The sequence below is a fragment of the Rissa tridactyla genome, chromosome 2, assembly GCF_028500815.1.
Source record: "Rissa tridactyla isolate bRisTri1 chromosome 2, bRisTri1.patW.cur.20221130, whole genome shotgun sequence".
Taxonomy (NCBI): Eukaryota; Metazoa; Chordata; class Aves; order Charadriiformes; family Laridae; genus Rissa; species Rissa tridactyla.
In genome coordinates this window covers 144,431,495-144,455,875 of record NC_071467.1, presented here as the reverse complement: position 1 = coordinate 144,455,875, position 24,381 = coordinate 144,431,495, and the positions used below count along the sequence as shown (strand labels likewise).

Here is a 24,381-nt window from a genome sequence, read left to right as displayed (position 1 = left end):
TCTCTCTCCACAGGGCAGTGTTTCACATTGATCCATTTCTACAGCTTAATCCACAGTGATCTCATTTCTCCCTGACTTCCCTGCATAGAGAAGTCCAGAGAAAGTCCCGGTGTGCGATAGTTTTCACTGGATTGAATTGACCTGCCCTGGCTCCTCTCCATACAAACTCTATCCAGATACCTCTGTAAACTAATGGTAGTAATTGTCACAGTAATCCTGCCTAGGTGGAGGAAGAGCCTAGCTGAAAAAAGTTGTGTAAATTAAAAAAATACTCTGGCCATAACGAAGCTTTTACAGGCTAATTCAGGTGTCTGTGCAGCAGTTCATTCTGGGAGTTCAGCTCAGGTTAGTCAGGTTACAGCACTTCTATAGACATGAGAGCCTGCTGGAAATACAATACAGCAGAGAGGAAACAGTCCAGGAGATTGCTGGAGTGTGTGGAAGATAACTTCCTGACACACCTGGTGAGTGAGACAACTAGGGAGGGTGCCCTGCTAGACCGGTTGTTTGTGAACAGAGAAGGACTCATGGGTGATGTGATGGCTGGAGGCCGTCTTGGGCATAGTGATCATGAAATGATAGAGTTTTCGATTCTCAGAGAACTACATAGCAGGGTTGGCAGACCTGCTACCTTGGACTTCTGGAGGACAGACTTTCCCTGTTTAGGAGCTGTTTGACAGAGTCCCTTGGGAGGCAGTCCTGAAGGCCAAAGGAGTCCAGGAAGGCTGGACATTCTTCAAGAAGGAAGTCTTAAAGGCTCAGGAGCAGGCTGGCCACCTCATGTGCCAAAAGATGAGCTGGCGGGGAGGAAGACCAGCCTGGTTGAACAGAGAGCTTTGTCTAGAACTCAGAAAAAAGAGAGTTTATGGACTTTGGAAGAAGGGGCAGGCAACTACAAGAATGACATGAGGTTATCGGAGAAAATTAGAAGGGCCAAAGCCCAATCAGAACTTAAGCGAGCTATAGCCGTAAAAGACAATAAAAAAATGTTTCTTTAAATACATTAGCAACAAAAAGAGGGCTAAGGAGAATCTCCATCCTTTATTTGATGCAGGGGGAAACATAGTGACCAAGGATGAGGAAAAGGCTGAAGTACTTAATGCCTTCTTTGGCATTAGGACCACTTGTTCTCCAGCTACCCAGTCCCCTGAGCTGGAAGACAGGGAATGGGGAGCAGAATGAAGCCCACATAATGCAAGAGGAAATGGTTAGCGACCTGCTACACCACTTAGACACACACAAGTCTATGGGGCCAGATGGGATACACCCAAAGGTACTGAGGGAGCTGGTGGAAGTGCTCACCAATCCACTTCCCATCATTTGTCAGCAGTTCTGGCAAACCAGGGAGGTCCCAGTTGATCACAGGCTAGCGAATGTGATGCTCATCTACAAGAAGGGCTGGAAGGAGGATCCAGGGAACTGCAGGCCTGTCAATCTGGCCTTGGTGCTGGGGAAGGTTATAGAGCAGATCATCTTGAGGTCCTGCTTAACTAACCTGATCTCCTTCTGTGACAAGGTGACCAGCTTAGTGAATGAGGGAAAGGCTGTGGATGTTGTCTGCCTAGACTTTTACTAAACCCTTTGACACCACTTTCTCCAGCATTTTCCTGGAGAAACTGGCTGCTCATGGCTTGGATGGATGTACTCTTCACTGGGTGAAAAACTGGCTGGATGGCTGGGCCCAAAGAGTGGTGGCGAATGAAGTTAAATCCAATTGGTGGCTGGTCACAAGTGGTGTTCCCCAGGGCTCAGCACTGGGGACGGTTCTTTATCAATGATCTGGACGAGGGGATCAAGAGCACCCTCAGTAAATTTGCAGATGACACCAAGTTGGGCAGGAGTGTTGATCTGCCTGAGGGTAGGAAGGCTCTACAGAGGGATCTGGACAGGCTGCATTGATGGGCTGAGGCCGGTGGTTTGAGGTTCAACAAGGCCAAGTGCCGGGTCCTGCATTTGGGTCACAACAACCCCGTGCAGTGCTACAGGCTTGGGGAAGAGTGGCTGGAGAGCTGTCTGGTGGAAAAGGACCTGGGGGTGTTGGTCAACAACTGGCTGAATATGAGCCAACAGTGTGCCCAGGTGGCCAAGGCGGCCAACAGCATCCTGGCCTATATCAGGAATAGTGTGGCCATCAGGACTAGGGAGGTGATTGTCCCTCTGTACTCGGAACTGGTGAGACTACACCTTGAATACTCTGTTCAGTTTTGGGCCCCTCACTACAAGAAAGACATTGAGGTGCTGGAGCAGGTCCAGAGAAGAGCAAGAAGCTGGTGAGGGATCTGGAGAACGAGTCTTAAGAGGAGTGGCTGAGGGAGCTGGGGTTATTCAGTCTGGAGAAAAGGAGGCTGAGGGGAGGCCTTATTGCCCTCTACAACTACCTGAAAGGAGGTTGTAGCGAGGTGCGGGTTGGTCTCTTCTCCCAAGTAACAAATGATAGGATGAGACAAAATGGCCTTAAGTTGGATCAGGGGAGGTTTAGATTGGCTATTAGGAAAAATTTCTTCATTGAAAGGGTTATCAAGCATTGGAACAGGCTGCCCAGGGAAGTGGTTGAGTCACCATCCCTGGATGTATTTAGAAGACGTGTAGATGTGGCACTTAGGGATGTGTTTTAGTGGTGGACTTGGCAGTGCTAGGTTAATGGTTGGACTCGATGATCTTAATGGTCTTTTCCAACCTAAATGATTCTATGATTTGGCAGATGCTGCTCCATAGAAGAGCAACAGCTTCTGTTTGTAGCTATATACTGAGTGACCAGAGTTGTAAAGTAAGGGAGTAGAATAAAGCCCGCTTTCATGTAGGATTTTGGGAACAAGTTTCACATTTCACCAGCATGCCTTAAATGCGGTAGCTTTGCCATGGCACTGCTCCTGAGTAATCCTGTTGAGTTCAGGTCTGTTCAAGTCAGTGGTGAACAGGATCCGAGCCATAGCTTGTTAGCTGTGAGTACAACGTGTTTCTCATGATGAGACCGTTGATCTCATGGCTGGCTAAATGCTGTGCATGTGCTGATAAATTGCTGTTCTGTGGATATCAGTCAAGATAGAGAGTTCTGTGCATATCTTTAGATATTCTGATGAGGTAGTTGTTAGTCTGAATGCAATCTGTGAGAATGAGAAGTAGTATAAGCTAATAATATTAATTTTTTTCAGCATTTTTTAAAAGCTTCACATTCCTATCACATAATTATGATGCAGTTTTGAGAACTATCAGGAAGCTAGCAATGTAACTGTTCTTTTTTTTTTTTTTTTTCCCCTTCCTTTAAAAGATGAAGTTATAACTTCACATGGTGCAATTGAACCAGATAAGGACAATGTCCGCTTAGAGCCATATTCTTTGCCACAGGGTTTTATGTGGGACACATTGGATCTTAGCAATGCTGAAGTTGTAAGTAAAACAATTTTTATATGTACCTAAAATCATTGAAGTTTATTCTGATTGATATGTGTGGATAAATTGTGGATTTTTTTGTGTGTTTTCAGCTGAAGGAGTTATACACACTGTTAAATGAGAATTACGTAGAAGATGATGATAATATGTTTAGGTTTGATTATTCACCTGAATTTCTTCTGTGGTGAGTAGCAAGTTCCACATTCTGCTCTGGCTGGAGTGCAAAGAAGGGTGTTTTTATTACATCTTCTTAGGCAGTAATTTGTAATTATTTCTGTCATCAATTCTAGGGCACTACGTCCTCCGGGCTGGTTACCCCAATGGCACTGTGGGGTTAGAGTGTCTTCAAACAAAAAACTGGTAGGATTCATAAGTGCCATTCCTGCAAATATTCGTATTTATGACAGGTAAAATGCACCATTACTTTTGTATTTGTAAAAGAATAACACCGTAAAACAAATCGTAAACTGGTATCCATTGCTGTAGAGAACTTAAAAAGAGAGAAGGAGGCTTACTGACCATAAAGAGCCAGAAGAATCCTGTGTATGTAGCAGAGACTTTTTTTTTTTTCACTCCTTTCCCTCTCCCCCTTCCCTCCTTCCTCCCCCCCCCCCCCCCCCCCCAAAAAAAAAAGCTTGTGGGCTCCTTACAATGAAGACCAGTAATACATGTTTAAGGAATTTTCTTACTGATGGACAATACAGACAATGACATAGCATTTTCTGCCCCTACTGGAAAGTATTTAAAGGATAGTCGGTCAGATGGACTTTCTCAGCCACATCTTCATACGCTGTCAATCATGAAGTATTACGATAGCGTGTGGCATGCGCTTGGATGCCGTTCTGCATCTTACAGTAAGGCAATTGGTTAAGTCTCGATAGAGCTCTGACAAAGGAGTGTTGCAAGCACCTTAGACAAAGCTTGCGTATTGCACAATTTGCCATTGCAGTCGCAATATGATAGATGAGTATTTGTTGCAGATGTACTTGTCACAGGCGAATTTATTTTTTCCTCAAATTCTTCTGTCACAACGTGGAAAACTACTGTAATGCAAATGAAAATATGCAATGTGCAATTCTTTTTAATTTTCCACTATTTAATGTCCTTTTAGTGTGAAGAAAATGGTAGAAATCAATTTTTTGTGTGTTCATAAGAAACTGAGATCTAAACGGGTAGCACCTGTACTGATTCGGGAAATAACCAGAAGAGTAAACCTGGAAGGAATTTTTCAGGCTGTTTACACTGCTGGAGTGGTACTCCCCAAACCTGTGGCCACTTGCAGGTAACCTAGGTGATGTTCATAATAATATCGGTTCCTATAGCAGTCACTTTAAAGAACATTTTATGTAATTTCCGAGAAACAACAAAAGCATAATATTCAAAGAAATTAAATGTTGTGGCCTTGACTAACCTGAAGGCCTGAGGGTTTGTCAGGGTGGGTTTTTTTGGTTCTATTTTCTTTATTTTTATTTTTTTTTCCTCCTTCCCTGCCAGTGCCTTGGATAAAACAGCTTCTCAGACTAAGATCTAAGTTTGGGTTTGTTTATTGTACCCCAAATAGACTAATAGGTGTTTCTGTTGACCTTCTGGTGGAAGCCATACTAGCAATGACAACATTGTATACCTGTGTTTTTCAAGTGGCCTGTTCCCTTGCTGGGACGCTTCCCTGTTGACCTGGCCATTTGCCAAAAATGGCAGAACATTTCTGGGAATTGTATGATTTGCTTTTTTGAAATACTTTCATCTTTCCTGGAGAAAGGTCTCGATTGCCATTTGATAAAAATGGGGAAAACTATCATGTGAGAAGAGTTGTATGTAATCAAGTATAATTTTATTTGATTGGAATGGATTTTATTTCTACTGGGAAAAGTTCAGTTCCAGCAGTATTAGTTCAGTTGTCTATCCTTCTGGAGGACAGGGCACTTCTTGATTTGAAATTGTGTCTGTATGCATCAACACCAAAGATCCTGTAAATTTCTGTAAGGAAGGATGGGGGGGAAAAAAATAATCCATGCTTTGTTAGAGTAACCGGTTCTGTTGCACAATGATGTCCTAGGAAGAGGAGATCTCCTTCAACACACTGCTTAGACAAGAAAATAAGCGTTACCATGTAAATATGGTGAGATTGTCAGGGCTGTGGCAAGGATTAAAATGTTTAACCCTTGTTATTACTCATTCTCTAATAAAAAGCATTTGCTTAGATTCAAAATGTGGTGATAGCAGGCCTGTTTAAAAGCTATTGCTTGGATCTAGCTTTTCCTTATCTTTTGTTGCTCAGGCTTCTTGCAGACATAGTATGGGCTTACTTAGAAACAAATTTGGAGAGGAGAATGAGCAATGCAAGAAAATAGGGAAATGGATGCAAGTAAAGCTGACATTTAAAATACTATTAGTTGTCATTATTAATTCTGTTTCCAGGTATTGGCATCGATCACTGAATCCCAGAAAATTGGTGGAGGTGAAATTTTCACATTTGAGTAGAAACATGACTCTACAAAGAACAATGAAGCTCTACAGACTTCCTGATGTAAGCAATATGACTTCTAGAGAATCCCCACAGTTACTGTGAGGCCCAAAATAACCTTCCATCTGTCTCTGACAACACAGGCTTTTGTTTGGAAAGGCAGTGCGTGCAGGACGTTAAAAAAAAAAAAAATCTGGTTGATGAAAAAGACCTTAAGGGCTATACTAAACAGAAGAGACTATTTGTTGAAATGTAGATCTGTATATGGAGAAAATATAAATTTTGACCTAAAAGCCTTAAACAAAACAAAAAACCCAACAACATCAACAAACAAAACCAAAACAGAAATGTTGACTTCATAAACATGGGGGATTGAGTTGAAGATGCATAAGGTATGATATATTCTTGGTATGATTAATCTGATAAAGGATTACTGGAACAGAAAATTAACTGTTCATGTCTTAAAATTCTCAGGGACGTCCATCAGAAAGTTGTTTGATCACAGTGGGATTGTTGATCCCACTCTAATTCACAGCTTTTTCTGTTCTGTCAGAGAATGTTGTTGAATAGCTCGGTTAGTTAAAAATATTTTTTCTTACATTTGCAGCTAATAGGCTGGTAAAAAGCCTTAAGATGCATTTTCGTGACAGGGCAAGTCTACTACTATCTGAGATGTACTATTAAAAAAATCTCATTGCTGTAATTAACAGCCTATAGAAGCCAGTCTAAGCTTTATGATTTAAAACAATTTCTTTGCTTGTAAAAGCTACCTTTCAATTTGGAGGGACTGCAGAATATCCTTTACCTGTACCGTATCAGTAAACCTTTTTTTATTTACACAAACCCTCCCTTTTGGTTAAAAAAATCCTTTTTTTACCTTACCCGTAGTACTTCGTAATGATTTATCTGACTTGAGAGAATTGTGTCTGTTGGTTTTATTTAGCTTGATGCTGTGGGCTCTCTTGCTACTTATATATTTGAGTAAACACTAAGCACTCCTTAGTATAAAGCATGTGCCATGGCGTGATCCGAACTCCTGCTGCTGTCGGAGAGACTCGTTTCCTGTGCTGCCTGCATGCTACCCGTGCCTGCACATGCAGGTTCTCCCTTGCGTGCAGGGCAGCAGTTTTCAGAGCTTAAGAATTAATAACCAAATTAATTAGGTTTTAATCTTGATGAGCTAAATATAGCTTTCATCAAATCTTGAAGATATTTTTTTATAGTCTAAAAAAGTGCAGTAGACAATTTCAAATATAGGTTTTGGTGGCAACTCTAGTGCTGTTTCTCATGGAAACAACACAGGAAAAGAATAGTTTAAAGAATAAGGATCTTACTTACAGTACAGTACAGAGAATCATTAGAAACAACAGCAGTTGTACCTTGATCATCTTCCTTTGTTGTAAAACCCGAGTTTCAACAGAAAAATAAATTATAGAAAACAGAGCATACATCATATCTCGCTCATAAAATATAGCTAAGGCAAACATACTGTACAGAGGTGTGCAGACAGAAAATAGGGGCTTTTAAAACTAAGTGATGTAGAAGTCCATATGCCTCAGCTGTTGGTTTATTTTTAGATTAGACTTGGGACCTTCTCCTATGGAAAATTAAGATTTAATCTTTATGCTAATGTTTTCTCTTTAGATATTGTGCTTTGGGTTTTATTGGAGGGGTTGTTTTTCCTAATAAAGGGTTTAAATGCTGTTGAGGATCCTCAGTTTCAGGTTGTTATCACAAACAGTACTGTCACACAGATTGGTTCATTCAAGCCACGCCGTCCTGTCCCTCAGCACCAAACATTGTTTCTTGCATTCTAACCTCTTTTCTTAGAGTCCTTGGAATGACATTGCCACTGGGAGCTCATCTCCCTTTAAGAGGTATTAATCATTCTTAATCACTTGAACAGTCTGAATTAAAAAGGTTTTCAGAAATAATAAATACTGTAATTAATAAATACCACCCTCACTGAAGGCTGTGCTTGTGCATGTACCTGTAGATATAAAAAATAGAGGGCAGTTTTTTTTTTTTTTCCTAAGTGTTCAATCTCTTGAGCAAGGAGTTTTCTGAAAGAGGTAAATTTTTGCTGTGTTTAGAATAAGGACAGAACACTTGTATCTCTGTATGTTTTTCCCTGACTGATTGAGATTCTGAGCCAGGATACTCACATGAATATATGCCCAGTGCAGCTCGATGTATGGAACAGAGAAACAAATTTTAGCCCCATTCTGTACACTTTCCCTTACTTGTGGGGATGCAAATAATAATTTACTGGTGGCCATTCTGAGCGCTGCTGGGGGATAAAGATGTTCCAGCCCAGCTGCTTTTCCTCCCATCCTGCTCCAGTGTATGGCTTTCGAAGAGGGACCGAAGGTTTGGAGGGAGCTGAAATTAACTTTTCATGTTGTACTTCATAAGGAGGTTATGAATGAAATACGGCATAGGAAGCATCGTGTTGATGAGTCAGGTGAATAACCCTGTGAAACCAGGGCATTTAAAAATCTAGATGACGTGCTGTTGTGTAGGCAAACTGTAGTCCCAGGCTGCTCAGGAAAGCAGGAAGACTGAAATGTAATACACGCCACAGCTGTGGCAAAATGTGCCTCCATTTTTCATCTGCCTGCTGACTCCTAGAGTATGGGAATAAATACCTCCCCCAGAATAACTCCTTTTGAGCAGAGCATAATCAGCTACACTAATTTCAGGCTTCCAGTAATCAAGTCTCTACCTGGCTGCTCTTGCAATTGACTTTGCTATGATTAATGTGATATGTGCCCAAATATGTATCTCAGACAGATGAAGCGGGATAAATGAGCTCTGAAGAGAACAAGCCTTAGCCTTCTTAAAAGGAAATACTCAGGAAAGCTAACAAAAGCTGGAGAGAAAACTTTAATCACCTTTACTTGTTTAAACATTAGTTGCATAGTACTAGAAAGCAATTTTTTCCTCTTCTGATGTTTAAAGTCAAATAACTAACTTTTTGTTATAGTACTGTAGTGGTTTAATTTCAGGCAGCTGTAAGTTATGAGAAGCTTTCTTGTTAACAGAACAACAGTTGTGCCTGTATAGAAAGTTGAGTTAGCAAGGGAGTTTGCAAGTGTTAAGAACAGGTGGAATTTATTTTTTAAATATTTCTAATTAAACTTTATCAGCTGACTTTGGTTTATAACTTGACTGTAATTTTCTTAAGTTTGAATTGCAAGTGTTCTTGTCTTCAGATTAACTTCTGATATGCAAGTTGCTTTATTTTTTGTTTCTGTGTCTGGGCCCTAGGTAGTTTCAAAGAAGATCAGAAATACTGACCTAAAAAAACCCCAAACAATAATACAAAATGCGTGAAGTTTAGGCTGTTGGCAATGGTATCTCTTTCTCTGGAGAAATGAAGTTGTTTCAATAATGAAATATAAAGATTGAAGTGCCCCAGACAGTCTCAGTAATTAGAAGAGAGGGAATTCTGATTGAGACCTGTTTGTGAAATAGCATAATGAATTAGGTGGCTGGGTAAAGTAGGCTAATAATGAATGCTTTATAGCAAGTGGAGTGACTCTGCAACCTACTTTCAGCCTTTGCTGCGTATGCAGTTTTCCTTTCATATCTTAACATTTATTTTTCTTTTGTTACAATAAGGCCACAAAGACTTCAGGTTTGAGACCAATGGAACAAAAGGATACTAAAGCAGTACAAGAATTAATCAACACTTACTTGAAACAGTTTAATCTTGCTCCTGTGATGGATGAAGAAGAGGTAGCCCACTGGTTCCTGCCTCGGGATCACATTATTGACACTTACGTAGTAGAGGTAAAACATGTCCTAATTACTTCATGAATGTCTATGTGAATGCTACTTACAAAAGATCACATCAGCTTCAAATTTTTGAAATGCGGATAGTATGAAAATGTGTGCTATAGGTGGAATTTGACATCATGATTCCAAGCTTTGTTCTTGGTATAGCATTGTGTTAGTAAGAAAATGTTTGGTTGTGATAAACTGCAGTGCTCTTATAACAGGATATTTTAAAGAAGAATTTTGAAATATCAAAATATCACAGTGTTCCCACACTGCAACCTGAATGTGTGCAGGAGTCTCAGCTGAATTAGTGCTGCTGGAGATGAGAGGTCTGGCTCATCGGTTGTCATTGTCCAAGCTTAGCTTCCTACTTACTTTGCAGTGGGTCTAGTGCTCATTGGGCTCTTCTGTGGTTTATTGTCCCTCCTTCTTTCTCCCCCCTGCGTTGGTGTTTAGCTTTGCTGGTGAGTTGAAGCCTACAAAAGAGTCCAGAAGCACCAGGATCAGCATGAGAGTGCCACCGACAGTGCCATTTTACCTGAACAGCACGGTCTTTACTAGCTTGTTTTACACTGTCTCTTGAACTAGTTTTTCACTATACAAAACGCAGGTTTGTTAGTGCTTAAAATCTTTTAAGACCTGTGTGACCTGGAGAAGTTAGTGTCAGATTTTTAAGTCATCTTTGTAATGTGCAGAGCTAAAACCTTAAAATACTCTGCATAATTCCTGAATTAATATTTTCATCAGCCTTACTGAATGTAGTGAGTGACTTGATAGCTTTTCTGTTATTTGTTGTTAGTTTACTACAGAATCTGTACCTGCTCTAAGACAATAGCTTTTTTACATGTGATGGGTTCAACTCTTTTACTTTTTACTGTAGAAGTACTATCAATTTAAGGATCATTGTGATGTCTTTCATTGAGCTCAAAATAGTGGGCACCAGTCATTCAAAATTAAAGCAAACAAGCAAGAAGAAGCCTTTATGTGTCTCCTTTGCCTTATCTTCTTTGGGATATCAGGAGACCCAATCGGAATAGGAGGGGTGAAAATCTGGGTAGTTTTTTGTGCTCAGCATGTCAGTCATAACCCATGTAATAATTATTTCCCATTTCCTACTGATCTACACTCTTGAAGATGGTTAAACTTCATTAGGTGCGTGAAATACTGAGAAAGTTTATGTAGGATACTTTAGATTTCTGTACAAGTACCTTTGTTGATGACTACTGGTCTTAGCAGAACTTAAATGTGATTTAGCGCTGTTGTGTAGCAAATGGATTGTGCTTCTTGCTTAATAATCACTATAGCTGATTTGAATATGCTTTGTGTACCAGCAGTTTTGTGTTTTTTTCTGGTTTTAGAAAGTTGAAAAAATTATTCCTCAATGTGAGCTTTGTCAGATTTAAAAATACTCTTTTAAAAAAAACGTTCAATTGGGAAAAAACTTCTATGCTTTTTTTGGAAGTGTACTCTGTTAGCTTTGTTTATAGCAGGCTAAGTTTAAGAAACAAATTGAAATGCTTTGGCAATTGATTGTCAAAATGTTATTGGTGTAATAGACTAAAAAAACCTAAATGTTTGTTTCCTTTTCTGAAGTGACCATTTTGGGCTTCAGTGTCGCTTTGATGTATAGATACATCCTTGGCAAGAATTCAGTTTCTTGAAATCTTAGCCAAGGTTACCTGTTATACTGCAATACTTGCGGTGTGCAAAACAGTGCTGCATTTATTATTTAGTCTCTATAGAACTGCCATGTTAGCCTAAATAATAACTGAGCAGTCACTTCTTAATTAATTGACTTTTTTTTTTTAGGGCTCAAATGGTATTTTAACAGACTTCCTGAGTTTCTACACATTACCTTCAACAGTGATGCACCATCCTGTTCATAAAAGTCTCAAAGCTGCCTATTCCTTTTACAATATTCATACAGAGACCCCCCTCTTGGACTTAATGAATGATGCGCTCATTATAGCTAAATTGGTAAGTTGTGTGGGTTGTTTTTTTTTTTCTGCCTCTTTCAAAAAAGGATTCTTGGAGTGGTGACAAGGTAAGAACTGGCAGCAATCTATCCATGCTGTTGCATTCTGTTTTCTTTTACTGTCTGGAGCACAGACTACAGTTGATGATATATACTATCTATCTGTCTGTCTGTCTATCTATAAATGTAAAACACTATGCTTGTTTTTCCTTTTTTACTTGGAGTGATGCTAGGGAATTACAAATTCATGAAGATCAAGTGTTTGCAATAGCTTGAGCTGTGTAAACATCCAAGAGCAGACCGATGACCATATTCACTAAGTACTAGCAGGATGGAAAGTATCACTAAAATAGTTTCCCTTGGGGATGAGTGAATAAGTTCTATTAAATAAATTTTGTTTGTTTGTTTAAACTATTTTTGATTTCTATAAAATGTGGAAGTTTATTTGTGGAAGCTTTATCGTTTTATCTTGTTACTAATTGCTGCCTGTAAAGCTCTGTAGATGTTGTCCTGTTGTAGCTTTTAAGCACCTTCACGCATGGAATTACACTGATAGATGGTTTAGGTGAATGGAAGGGAAGAGACTATAAATGAAGTTTTTAAACATAAGAATTGTAAGAGTTTAGTGCTGTCTGATGAAAAACCAATGCTCAGCCCTTAATCATCGGGGTTTTGTGGGAGTGCAGTGCAAACACCCATGGCAATGTAGTCTGTGGTACGGAGATGTGCAGGTGATGCACATCCCACCACTCTGAATGAATTCTCAGAGACCTGTTTAGCCCTTCAGGGTCATCCAGTCCATGGTATCCATTCTAGCAACCATTCCCAACATACTGCAGAGCACAGGCATGTTTTCTGCTGCTCATGCTTGAAGCTTGCCCTTCCCAGCAGAACTGTTGCTGCCGCACTGCTTGTGGTATTACACCTACTAGATGAGTGCTCAGTGCAAGCAAATGTTAGCTGTGCTCCAGCCACCGTGTTCGGAGCCATCTACGCTGCATGTGGCACAGGGATTTCTGTGTTGATCCTGTATGAAGCCAGTGATGGTCTGCAAAGGCTGTATCTGTTGAGACTTCAGGCTACATGAAAGCAGCCACGTAGTTTTCAACTTGTGTGTCTCACCCGTGTTCCTGCAGCACTGCAGCTGGGCTGATACCTGTGACTGGAACTGCTTGCTGAGGCTTCTTGAGCTATAAGCAGTATTGAGTTGAAGAACTATTTGGCAAGGAAAACTCCCGGATAGTGATGGGGAATATAGAACCCCGTTATTCAGGCTCCAAAATAATACCAAAGGAAGTTCAGAGACAGCCTTTGAAAGGTATTAAGATAAATGAAGATACAGGAAGGTAGCTAGTATAATTTTCAGAAGTGGTTACCACCCTCAGAAGTGGTACTACTTATTCTTAAAAGTCAAAGTGAAAAAAGGAATAAACATCAGCCTCTGTTTGAAGGGTGGCATAGGGAGCTGAGTGGCTGGCCATTCACCAGGCCATGGATGGAGCAGGAAAGAAAGCAGTTACGTGTCTAACTGCAAGGCTTTGCACCTTCCCCTGTCTGCATTTCTCTCTGAATGTGACATGCGATTCTTTTATTTTAAATGGATCATCATATAATTAGAATACTGGGTTTTACATGTTTGTGGATTTCTAAAGTAACTGATGGGCCTGTCTGCATCATTAGATGCCTAATTACATTTGCAGATCTGGCACTTGGCCTTGTAGATGGGGAGAGGTGAGTCAAGGGAAGAGTAATGATAAGTGCACTCCTGTTCACCGCTTTTTGTTTACAAACGTACTGGATCTGGCTGGGATGGAGTTAACTTTCTTCCTAGCAGCCGATATGGTGCTGTGCTTTGTATTTGTGACTAAACCAGGGATGAAAACACACCAATGCTTTTGCAGTTGCTGAAAGGTGCTTGCACAGCCTCAGGGCTTTCTCTCTCAGTCCCAGTGAGTAGGCTGAGGGCGAGCAAGGAGTTGGGAGGGGACACAGCCAGGACAGCTGACCCCATCTGACCAAAGGGACATTCTATACCATATGATGACGTGCTCTGCAATTTGCTTGTGCATGCAGCTATTCCTCTCTCTATTAAACGGTCATTATTTCAATTCACAAGTCATCTTGCCTTCTTTCTATTTTCTCCCCATCCCATGGGAGAGGAGTGAGCAAAAGGCTGGGCGGGTGTTTGGCTCTTGGCTGGGGACAACCCACCACAGTCCCTTCTGTACTTTTACTCCCAAAAAATGCGTTTTGGAGGTACGACTTCAACTCAGCCAATTGCTTTCAGGGTTTGCATGTCAGTTTAATGTTGTCAGTTTAAGTTTTATCTTCATACCACAGTATATAAAATTAGGGTAGAACTAAGTCTAGTAAAATCTTGGCAATTATAGGACAAAATGGCTGACCTTGAAAGCAAAACCCAAAATTTGGAGTTACACACTTAGGTTCCATACATTCTGCATGGAGAGAGTGAGATTTTGCAGCAGGACAATCTCCCCCAAACGCTGCATATTTTATTGTTGGAGCTGACACTAAGTTTCTAGATCTAGAACAGGAGAGAGCTTATGAACAGGGAAGAAGCTCACTTCTGAGTCTGCTTTAATGGTCTGGCAGAGCTGTGGAGCAGCTATCTTTGACGAGGAACTTTTTTTTACCTCTCAGAAGATATTAACCTGAACCTAATCTGCTGATGTTTAGATTCTGAATTAAAACTACATCTGTAGACTTTATCATTTACTTGAATTTTGAGTGCTTAATTACAGGACTTCATTAGTGTGTCTGTACCTACAGTGTGTGTCTCTATTCTCCCCTGCTTCCCTTCCTGCCCTCTGAAACTTCTGTTATTGTCTATCACTAACTTGGAGTATTTAAAAATGTACTTCTTTAGATGCCAGGTGCCAAATCATTGCCACCTTATTTGTCTTGTTTCTGTGTGTTTTTCACAGCAAATTTAACTTAGCATAGCTTCATCTGCACACAGAATGGTCTTTGTGTAAGGTAGTAGGGAACCTTATGAAACTCGCTGTCTGTGCTTTTTCACTTTCTTTTAAGTAGTCCTAAACTGATGGAGACCTTAAAAAGCTCTTTTTCTTCAGCCCCCTTTTTGCCTAATATGGCATGCTTATTTAAAAGAAAAAAAAAATACATCCAGTTTTTATACTGAGTAAAGAACATTCCTTACCATCTTCTTGAGCTTAAGTAACAACATTATTGTTTTGTAACTTATTTTTATCTTAGAGTCTAGAAAGTCCTGCTAGCACACTGCCTTTGTGCTGTTAAGACTTCACGATCTTAGGTCAAGACTGCCTTTGCGGTTAATTGCAAATAAATGGACTTCTATATCCAGACCCCCAAGCAAAGTCAGCTATTCATACATGACGATTGTCACTGCGCCGACTTAACTGACCTTGGTTTTATGTTGCTTGTTAAGTGAGTTGGGATTTGATGAGTATGTTTGTGTTGCTGCACAAAACCCTGAGGCTAATTCAGCTATGTGGCTCTTCTGAGAGCAGAATGGCTCTTTGAGTGGTGAATTTGGGAGGCTGATGGAGTTGGTAGAGGGCGCGTGAACATGGGAGGGAAGGTAACACGTGAGAGTGTGGAGTTCTATAGACAATGGCATTTCAGAAAAGGACTAAATCACAAAAATACAGTGTTTATCATTAACAGAATGATAACGAGCTGAAAAACACCATAGGCTGTATTTATGCAGCTTTAGCTGGAATAGGTGATGTGTGTCAAAACACTGTATGTGACTGTAAAAAATGCATCTCTATAAGGATAAAATAATGGATAATGCTTTAGGGACTCCTCAGACCTTTAGCCCTGAAAGTGGCTTTGAAATTCCTACATTTTTAGAGGTAATCTTCAAGCAAAGTTGTGCTTTATACTTCACTTTGTATTGGGAAAATTTCTTTGTGTGTGTACCTAATTAAAAGGCAAGATTTATTCCCTTGTCTTTTTTTCCTCTTAATTAGCCTGGACTCTTGGATATTGTATGCCACTGTGTAAAGTATCATTTGTGCGTCATTTGAAACTTTAAAAAGTAAAATTTAAAAAAATGTTTTGCTGTTGCCAGAAAGGATTTGATGTGTTCAATGCACTAGACTTAATGGAAAACAAAACATTCCTGGAAAAACTCAAGTTTGGGATTGGAGATGGAAATTTGCAGTATTATTTGTACAACTGGAGGTGTCCTGGCATGGAATCCGAAAAGGTAAGGGAGAAAAAAAAGATCTTCTGAATTCTGTTAGCTGTAATGCTTCGTTAATCTACACTGGCCAAAATGGGCAGAACTTTTAGAATACCTTTTTTAATTAGTCATATTTAAGATCCATAATTGAGGTGCAGAAAACTAATGATGCCAAGATTTATTGCCATACTTGAACTAAAATATTATGTTTTTATCCTTCCTTTAGGTTGGTCTTGTATTACAATGAGGACATTTATGTTTCTAGAACTCTGAAGTCATCGTTTGAGTTAATTTGATCTCCATAACTCTTGGAACGGTATTGTTCAAGAGGAGTAAAAGCACAACGTCAGTGATACTGAAATAGTCCATTAAACCTGAACAATGAAGACATCCATACGTGACCAAATTTTCAGATAGCTCAGAAGGTCCGTGAAACTCTTTTATTGTCCATGAAAAGAATAAAAGCACATTCATTTAAGTTTCAAAGCTTAGCTTGCACCTTGATGAGAAGAAGGTATTTTTTTTCCACTCTGTAGAAAAGACTGTTTTGTACAAACTGAACTTCAGTGGTGGATTAGGGTACAAAAATATTTGCTATTATGTGGATGAACTGCTGCATTTCTATTTATTAAGTGGTGGTGTATGTTTGTCAATGTAACAGAATGAAGGATACAAACTTGAGTATCTTTGCTTATTTACTTCACATGGATATCATCATTTGGGGGAAAATCATGAAGTATGATACCTTTGTAGCTCTATGAAAGTCCTGGATGTTTTTGTAACTGGAGCAGTATGACAATGTACTGGTTTAACTAGTGCATTTGTTTCTCCATAAGCAACGCTGCCAAATCAATAAAAATACGGATTTGTACTTTGATCTTCAATAGATCAGTGGATTGATTTAACAGTATCGCACTGTTCAGTGCAGGTGTTATCTATGTTGCCGGAATGATAATACATTACTGTACTTAATTTACAGTTGTGGCACAAAACCTTAGTTTTTCCTCAGTAGAATAACATCAGCCTGTGTGTAAAACTAAGAATTTTAGTAGTGCTATCAGGATATTTATAGTTTGAATGTTTTCAACGCTTCTGCGAAATTGCACATATTCCTTTGTCTACTTTGATTTCCTATGAAGTCTGTAATTCTAATGAAAAGTATCTTGTGTAAATACGTATTCATAAATTGTTCCTGGTAGTGTTTTTATCCTGACTTTGGAACAAGAGGTTTTGCTATATATGTGGCTGGTAAGCAAAAGAGAAATGCTCTACCCTCAGTCCTTGGAAGTCTCTGTACTGCGCTTCCTGAAATGTAAGAGGGCTGATCTTTGTTATTGGGGGGAGCTGTTTTAATTCCCTCCTGAATGCTCGGCAACCAGAGCGGCTTCTGAAGCACTTTATATGCATTCCAGCATAGCGTTGTAGCTAGATGTGATAGCAGTTCTTTCAGCTCACGGATGCTGCAGTAACGTGAGCACCGAGAAAATCTGCAGTAAGAAACTGTTACAGCTGAAAGTGCCAAATTGTGGTAGTGAAGCCTCTGTGCTGTGAGCATCTTTTGAATGTGACTTGAATATCTCATGAAATGCAAATGTCTAAACTTTCCTTCTAAACATGCCTGTAATTTTGACAGCAGATTTTGCTGAAAGTTGAATTCTGTACCTGAAAACATCAATTTAGATGAAGATAAATTTGTCTGTTCTTCATAACTGATAGCCCTACCCACCTCCTTATAGCAGCGGGGTTTTTCTTTTTTCCCACTCCTCCTCCAGTGTGTGAAGGGTTTGTGGTTTGGTTTCTTTTTCCTTTGAATTGTGGTGAGGGGATTCTGCCCGAGAGACAGTGGTAAATACTTTCCTTTATTGCCTTATAGCTCTGTGATTAAAGCATTCGATCGACCTCCTTCAGACAAAGGAAGGGATTGAATGTGGTTTGTCTGACCCTTGGGTCTGCACCAGCTTGGGACCTCATGAATTTAAAAAGGCTTCAAAGGAGATCTTGCAGACATCTAATGGTGGAGTTGGGCTTTACAACTTTGGCCACTCTGAGACCTGTCTGCTCATTGCGGTCATCGGAGATGATGCCAAGGGACCTTTCACTCCCTGTGCGAGGCCTAAAAATGTAATCGATGGTAGTGATAACCTGAGATAACAAGAAGGATTTAATTTCAATTCCATCAAAGACTTAAATTCTTAACTCCCAAAAGGCAGAAAGCTGCCTTCATGGCTGGGCATTTGTGTTGGAGCCCCCTGGGATGAGGAAGTTGACCAAGGGGCTCATTGTGTTCTGCTTTGGCTCTAAAGGCAGAGCGTCATCAGTCCTTACCCAGCTGCTGCCTAACATGAGGTGGGACAGCAGGACCTAGCTCTGTCCTCATGGCTAAGGTACCTCTTTGCTAAGAAATGATCACGGCCCAGCTCTCCGTAATCCAGATGGGTGGCCTTGAATGCTAGGTGAATGATGGGCTCATGTTCTCTGCCTTCCCTCCCCTCACAAAAATGCAAGTGGAAGAAATGGTGGGCAGGCATTTTCTTTTCTCCTCCCTTCTCCAAAATCAGAAGGCAAATCCTCCAGTTGAGGCCACAATGGGACCAAATAGACTAGGCAGAAGACAGACTTGAACGTGGATTTCCTGCAGCCTGGCTTTCTGCTCTAATCTTGGGGTAATTGCGCATGAAGGGACAAGTGTGGCCACTCTCGTACTGGGGAAACAGTGCCATTTGCTTCTGAATCTGAGGGGTAAACATCTCTGTCTTGTTTTCTGGATCATGCTGCATGTTAACTGAGGGGAAAAAGGGCAGAGTGGCTTCCTGTAGAAGCTGTGCACACTGTACCTGAGACAGAAAACTTACCAGGACAGAGAGCATGAGGGAAGCGGGCATCTGAGCCCGAGTGTTGGGGCAGTTCCTGTAAAGTTCTGTTCTTGAGCCCATGTGTGTTGCCTAACAGCCGTGTAATCCAACACAGTCTCTTCTCTTGAGTGCTGAAACCTTCTGGCTAGCTGTGCTTTTCACCTCAAGTACTTCGCTGAAGTATTACAGCTTCAAGAAGATGTGAATCTCGAAGGTGTCCCAGCCTCCACCCATGCAATAGGACAGTTTGTCGCTTCCTAAACAGGTACTTAACAAAAGGGTATTATCTCTGTGTGTGCCACTGTCAGCAGCTTAACAGGAGAGGCTCTTCTGTTGTTTCCTGAGTTGAACCTGTCTGTGCAATAGGCTTTGTTGTGGTTTGAGCTATGAGCAGCTACCAGGTAAGACTCCTCGTAAACCTAATAAATGGCTTCACGAAGATCGGCAAACTTCAGGCTTACGCCACCACCTTTCCCACCAGTCTTTTGAAACATCTGCTGTAAATTCTTTCCCAGAGTAACTGCTTATCTGTGGAGGGGACACAAATCCCCGAAGACAGCTATAGACCTGGGCAGGCAGGAAGGTGCTTGAAAGGTGATTGCTGTGCTTGTGTTCTTTACCGAAAGCTAATCCTCATGCTCTGTTTAAAGGCTAAGATTTAAATGTTACAGATAGCCAGCATGGGAATTAAATACACTAGTTCTAGCATGCCTTCAAAGCTTTATGCATCCAAAAAGCCAAAGCAAAGGATATGCATGAAGGACTACAAAGCAAGGCAAAAAAACCCTCACCTCTTCTTGCCACCCTCAGTCAGGGAGGGCAGAATTTTTGGCATTAAATGTCTTAAGTGTTTTTTAAACTTCAGGGAGCATCATAACTACAGAATCATTGCTACTGCCTCGCTTCATAGTTGGTATCATGAACTAAGGTCACTTCTAAATAAACTGAAAATACAGATTAGCCATCTCATGGCACTGGAAGTCTGGATTAGCAAATTTCTAAAAACTACAATGTGTAAATTCCATCTTTAACTGAGTTACTCTGTTGTTCCTTAAAGTATTTTACGCTTTCTTCTACAGTACTGTACTGACTTTTGCTTAAAATATAGAGCACGAAGTAAATTCCTAGGCTGTTGGATTTGGTTGTCTGAATTGCAGCACTATTCCCTTTCCTTCCTACAACGCAACTCTCATTAGGAAACTACTTGTAGTCCTCAGTAAAACTAAAAGAAACTCAAAAGTTACATGGTATGTTTTCAGTCTTGTAATGGTCATCTACTGTCATCTACTTTATATACTACAGTACATGGCTTATCTCAGTTACCTAGGAAATAATTTCAGACCCCATTTAGAAATCAAATTGAGTTTAGGTTCGTTTACGTCTTCTCATGGGATGCGCATTAATAGTTTCCACACAGAAGTCTTTTTTCCAAAATGTAGCAGTAGAAATTTGGTTTGTTTTGTATCTAAATAGTTTTTCCTTCAGCATAGCAGCCGTCAAGGTATTAGGTGGAGCCCAAGTCTGCGTATTCTTGACCAAAACAAGTTTATTGTTCAGCAAAGCAAACCATGAAAGTTTAAAAGGGAAGCGCCTGTTCTGTTACCACTGTTTACTTGAAAGAAGCCTTGAACCAGCTTTAAAGAGAGTTATGCTGGCATGGACCTCTGTTTAAATAAACTTTCACTTTTGCTATTGATTTGTTTGAATAATTATACTTAATTCAAAGCTATTTTGCTTGAAGCATGTTCATCTGTATAGAAATACAAAGTTTGTTTAATGCTTTGTGTTAATTCCCAAGATGTACTTACTGTGTCTTAAATGATTTCAGCATATTCGTTACCAACTATAACTCTGTGATCTCCAACTGCAAATGAAATTTCTATCCCAGGTAAAGACTCACATCCAAGTTTGAGCAATATTCTTTTATTAAAGGAGAAAGTACCTCAACTGAATGCAACATAAAGTTCACCTTGTACACTGTAAAGCCTAACAAAATAGCTCAGTTCGAGCTATACTCCATACTGCATTTAAAAAGTCAGTTTAGCATGAAAAACCAAACTAAAATCAGTTATGCAGAAAAAGCTTTTTTCTTTTTGCGAGGTGGTTTCTTTATCTTATTTGGATTTGGAACAAGTTTCTTGATTTTCAAAGGCTGCAAAATTACATTTGAAAGATCAAACTGACTGCTTTCCCTACACTTCCGCTTCTGGCTTGTGAGCTCATCCCCCAGCGCCTCTGCAAGCTGCTCAGGTTCCTGACTTTCTGAAGAATCTGCATGTGCATGAGCCACAGATTCTTCAGTTCTATACTGAAACCATGGCACTTCCAAGGCTGGTATCTTCGGAATTATTGCTTCTACTGCTTCAGTGAATTTGTCAGACTGCTTTTTAAAGCCTAGCGCTAAAGTGGATGTTAAGCCAAGAAGTGGCGCAACTGTTTCACTGAGACGGGGAACTTGGCCTGCCGGTGTGGCTCGACTTGCGCTCAGCTGAATAAGATGCGATGTGATCATGGCAGGTTTCACAGACTTGCACACCAGCAAGAGAAGTAGTTCATTTTTTTCCAATGCTTTTGTAACTTCATTAACTCCAATAGCAAGCTGTCTTCTGATACTTATGTCAGTCCATCCTGTTTTTTGTCGATGGCCTTCTGTTTCCTCTTCTTTCGGGAGTTCATTGGTGCTAGCATCACACTTTATTTCCATTTGGTTTTTTGTAAGGGAACGTTTTTTCTTTCTTGGAGTCTCAATCTTTTTAAGTCCAATATGCTTAATCCTTTCTTCTAAAGTCTGTAGTATAAAATGCATATCTTCTCCATCTATAGTTTTCCACTGAAAAACAAAGGGGTTATCTAGACTCGTTTTTACAGTGATTTTCTTTGCTTTACGAAGTGTTGCTGTCCCTTGTGGAATTACAGACATCCTGAGGTTCCTTTGCGTTTTGCCACCCTAGCCGTGAAGAGAAGAAAGAGGTGAAGTAAACATTGGTTGAAATACTGTACTGTTTGCTGTGGACATCATTACCAGAAGCTTCTCTTGGGAATGCAGAAGAGAAACATCACATCTCAAAAGGATACTGGCAACTATCACCCTCCTCCCATTTGCTCAGTGCTAATCCTTAACAAATCTCCCACAAGCCACAGGCTGTGCTGCCTTTTTTTTTCTTCCTAAATAAATAAAAAAAAACCCAGCAGACTGGACAGCAAGGTAACACCACTGACCAGAGACCCTTCTAAAACTGAACAAAAGCAGCTGGTGGTATTACAGATTTAAAAACAAAAAAGAACCACAACTTGTAGGACCACTCAATTTTAACTGTTGTGCAGCTGCATTGTAGCAGTATTCCTAAAGTGTGACACCCCCACCCGCCCCAGAATCACAACTTGAAACAAGCTCCAAGTTCCTGAATTTATTTAGCATTTTTTAAACTTTAAGTTTGCCTTTTACTTCTTTAATCCATGTCTTGTGTTTGTCTGCATTTAGAAGGTATGATAGAAATCCACAGACTCTATAATGCATGCTTTCAGTGAAGGAAGGCAATCCTCTACAGGCCTCCAGGAAGTCCAGAAGGGGTCTTTTACTCATGTGGCACCTAGACCATGCCTTTAGGGATGAGAAAAATGAAACAGGAGCAGAGAAAGGATAATTGTTCTATCTCTGATTGATCTAGTCCAGAGGAACAGTGAAGACATGACGGCAGGCCCGATTACGAGTCCTGGTAACCCAGTCAGTCCCCCTAGTCCTGGCTTGGGTCACTATTCACCATCTCCTTGCCCAGCTAGTAATACCTTCATTGCTGCACAGCCCACCTTACAGATTAAGAGGAGCTCAAATCAGGAGAAATATATGACATGACTCCCTCCTGTTTCCTAGCTGCCCAAGCAGGCATATGGATAGCGTTTATGTACGTCTCTGGAGCAGTAGCCTTTAGACATTCGCAAAATAACATTTTGCTAGTCCAGTCAGATCTCTGTGTACTGGCAGCAAGCTACCTTGATATAAAAAGAAAAAAAAAAAGACGAACTCCATCTTCACTGAAATTCCCCCAAGAATATGTACTGCCATAAAGCAACATCGATCCAGAGGGATTTTCCCTCAGTTAAACCCTCATCTGGGAGCCAGCAAGAGAAACCCATTGAAGGGAGCTGTATCAATGCAACGCGAACTGTGAACCTGTCATCCACAATGAGAGTCAAAACCATGGAAGTTGTTTCCAGAGGGCAGTAAAACTGACTAAATTTCAAAATACAACAAAAAAGCACTGTGTCCTTCTCCCAGAAGAACCTGTGAAATGCCCTGCAGGGCCACCCAGGCGATGGTCCACCCAGGCGATGGTCCACCCAGGCCAGGGAAGCAGAGAAGCGGTTTGGGGAGGGCAGGGTCCCCTGTTCCCCTCTGCTCCCGACACCTGGAGCGGGTGCTTCAGGGATGCGAGATGGACCGAGATCTGCCGACTGGTTTGATTAGCCCTTTATGGAGCTATCGTCCACGCAGGTATCCAATCCCTTTGGCTTACCAGCACAGTGGCAACAACCAAAAAAGTGGAAACAAGCAAAGAATGGAAACGACCGCTAGAAATTCTGGGCCCCTCTGTACAGGAGGGACATTGAGGTGCTGGAGCATGTCCAGAGGAGAGCTACCAGGCTGGTGAGGGCTCTGGAGACCCAGTCATATGAGGAGAGGCTGAGGGAGCTGGGCATGTTTAGCTTGGAGAAGAGGAGGCTGAGGGGAGACCTCATTGCCCTCTACAACTACCTGAAAGGAGGTTGGAGAGAGGTGGGTGTTGGCCTCTTCTCCCAGGTGAATAAGGACAGGACCAGAGGAAATGGTCTGAAGTTGCGGCAGGGGAGGTTTAGGTTAGATATTAGGAAGAACTACTTTACTGAAAGAGTGGTCAGGCCCTGGAACAGCCTGCCCAGGGAGGTGGTTGAGTCACCATCCCTAGAGGTGTTTAAGAAACGTCTAGATGTGGCACTTCAGGGCATGCTCTGAAGGGCAGATTGTAGGTTGGTTGTCTGGGGGGGGGGGGTCGTTGGTTTTTTTTGGTGTGTGTATGGTTGGACTTGATCTCAAAGGTCCTTTCCAACCATGAAGATTCTATGATTCTATGAAATCTTATGTGTGACTGAGTTAGAAATGGGAGCTTATGACAGGCTAAAAAAAAAATAAAATTTTTTGGCTATAATTTTTAAAAGCTTTCAATTAGGGTTGCTCTGATGACCTTTTACAGTGGGTATCGAGCAAAGTAAGCAACAGACTTGTGTATGAAAAAAGGAGACAAAACAAGAGAGATTTCACAGTTGAAAGACTGAATTTCTCTTTTTAAAATGGGCACTACTGAGGAGAACGAGCATGCAGGAATAGGAGGAAACACAGCAACGAGGACAAAAAAAAGGACGGACTCGACTCTTCCACCTGGCACCACCGTCACGACCCCCCCCCCTCCCCAAGCCGCTTCCTGCGGAAGGAAAAGCGGGAGACGCCGCCCCCCCCTCGGGAGTCCCGCCAAGCGCTTCCCTCCGCGCCCGCCCCGCGCCGGCTCCGGGAAGCGGCGAAGGGCCGCGGGATGAACGGCCCGATGAACGGCGGCTCCAGCAGAACACACGGAAAAGGCACCGGCGGGTCGCTGAGGGCCAGGGCCCCGCCGCCTCCCGCGGCCGCCGGGCCCATACGCGCCCGCGGAGCCGCTGCGGGCCGGGCCGGGCCGGGCCGGGCCCAGGCTGCCGC

The 24,381-nt window shown here is 41.3% G+C and overlaps 2 protein-coding genes across 2 annotated transcripts in view; one reads left to right on the top strand and one right to left on the bottom strand.

The window, feature by feature from the left end:
- Positions 1 to 17,495, top strand: part of NMT2 (N-myristoyltransferase 2) — a 32,739-nt gene extending 15,244 nt beyond the window's left edge. The window contains exons 4-12 of the mRNA XM_054191693.1: positions 3,269 to 3,387; positions 3,483 to 3,574; positions 3,681 to 3,797; positions 4,502 to 4,672; positions 5,809 to 5,917; positions 9,479 to 9,649; positions 11,447 to 11,614; positions 15,691 to 15,828; positions 16,031 to 17,495. Coding sequence (XP_054047668.1) covers positions 3,269 to 3,387; positions 3,483 to 3,574; positions 3,681 to 3,797; positions 4,502 to 4,672; positions 5,809 to 5,917; positions 9,479 to 9,649; positions 11,447 to 11,614; positions 15,691 to 15,828; positions 16,031 to 16,051 — 1,106 coding nt within the window. The 3' untranslated portion in view covers positions 16,052 to 17,495. The remainder of the gene's footprint in view (positions 1 to 3,268; positions 3,388 to 3,482; positions 3,575 to 3,680; positions 3,798 to 4,501; positions 4,673 to 5,808; positions 5,918 to 9,478; positions 9,650 to 11,446; positions 11,615 to 15,690; positions 15,829 to 16,030) is intronic.
- Positions 17,496 to 20,563: 3,068 nt separating this feature from the next.
- Positions 20,564 to 21,829, bottom strand: RPP38 (ribonuclease P/MRP subunit p38). Its single transcript, XM_054191694.1, has one exon. The coding sequence runs from the start codon at positions 21,574 to 21,576 to the stop codon at positions 20,725 to 20,727; it is 852 nt and encodes a 283-aa protein (XP_054047669.1). The 5' UTR covers positions 21,577 to 21,829; the 3' UTR covers positions 20,564 to 20,724.
- Between the last annotated feature and the right edge of the window lie 2,552 nt (positions 21,830 to 24,381).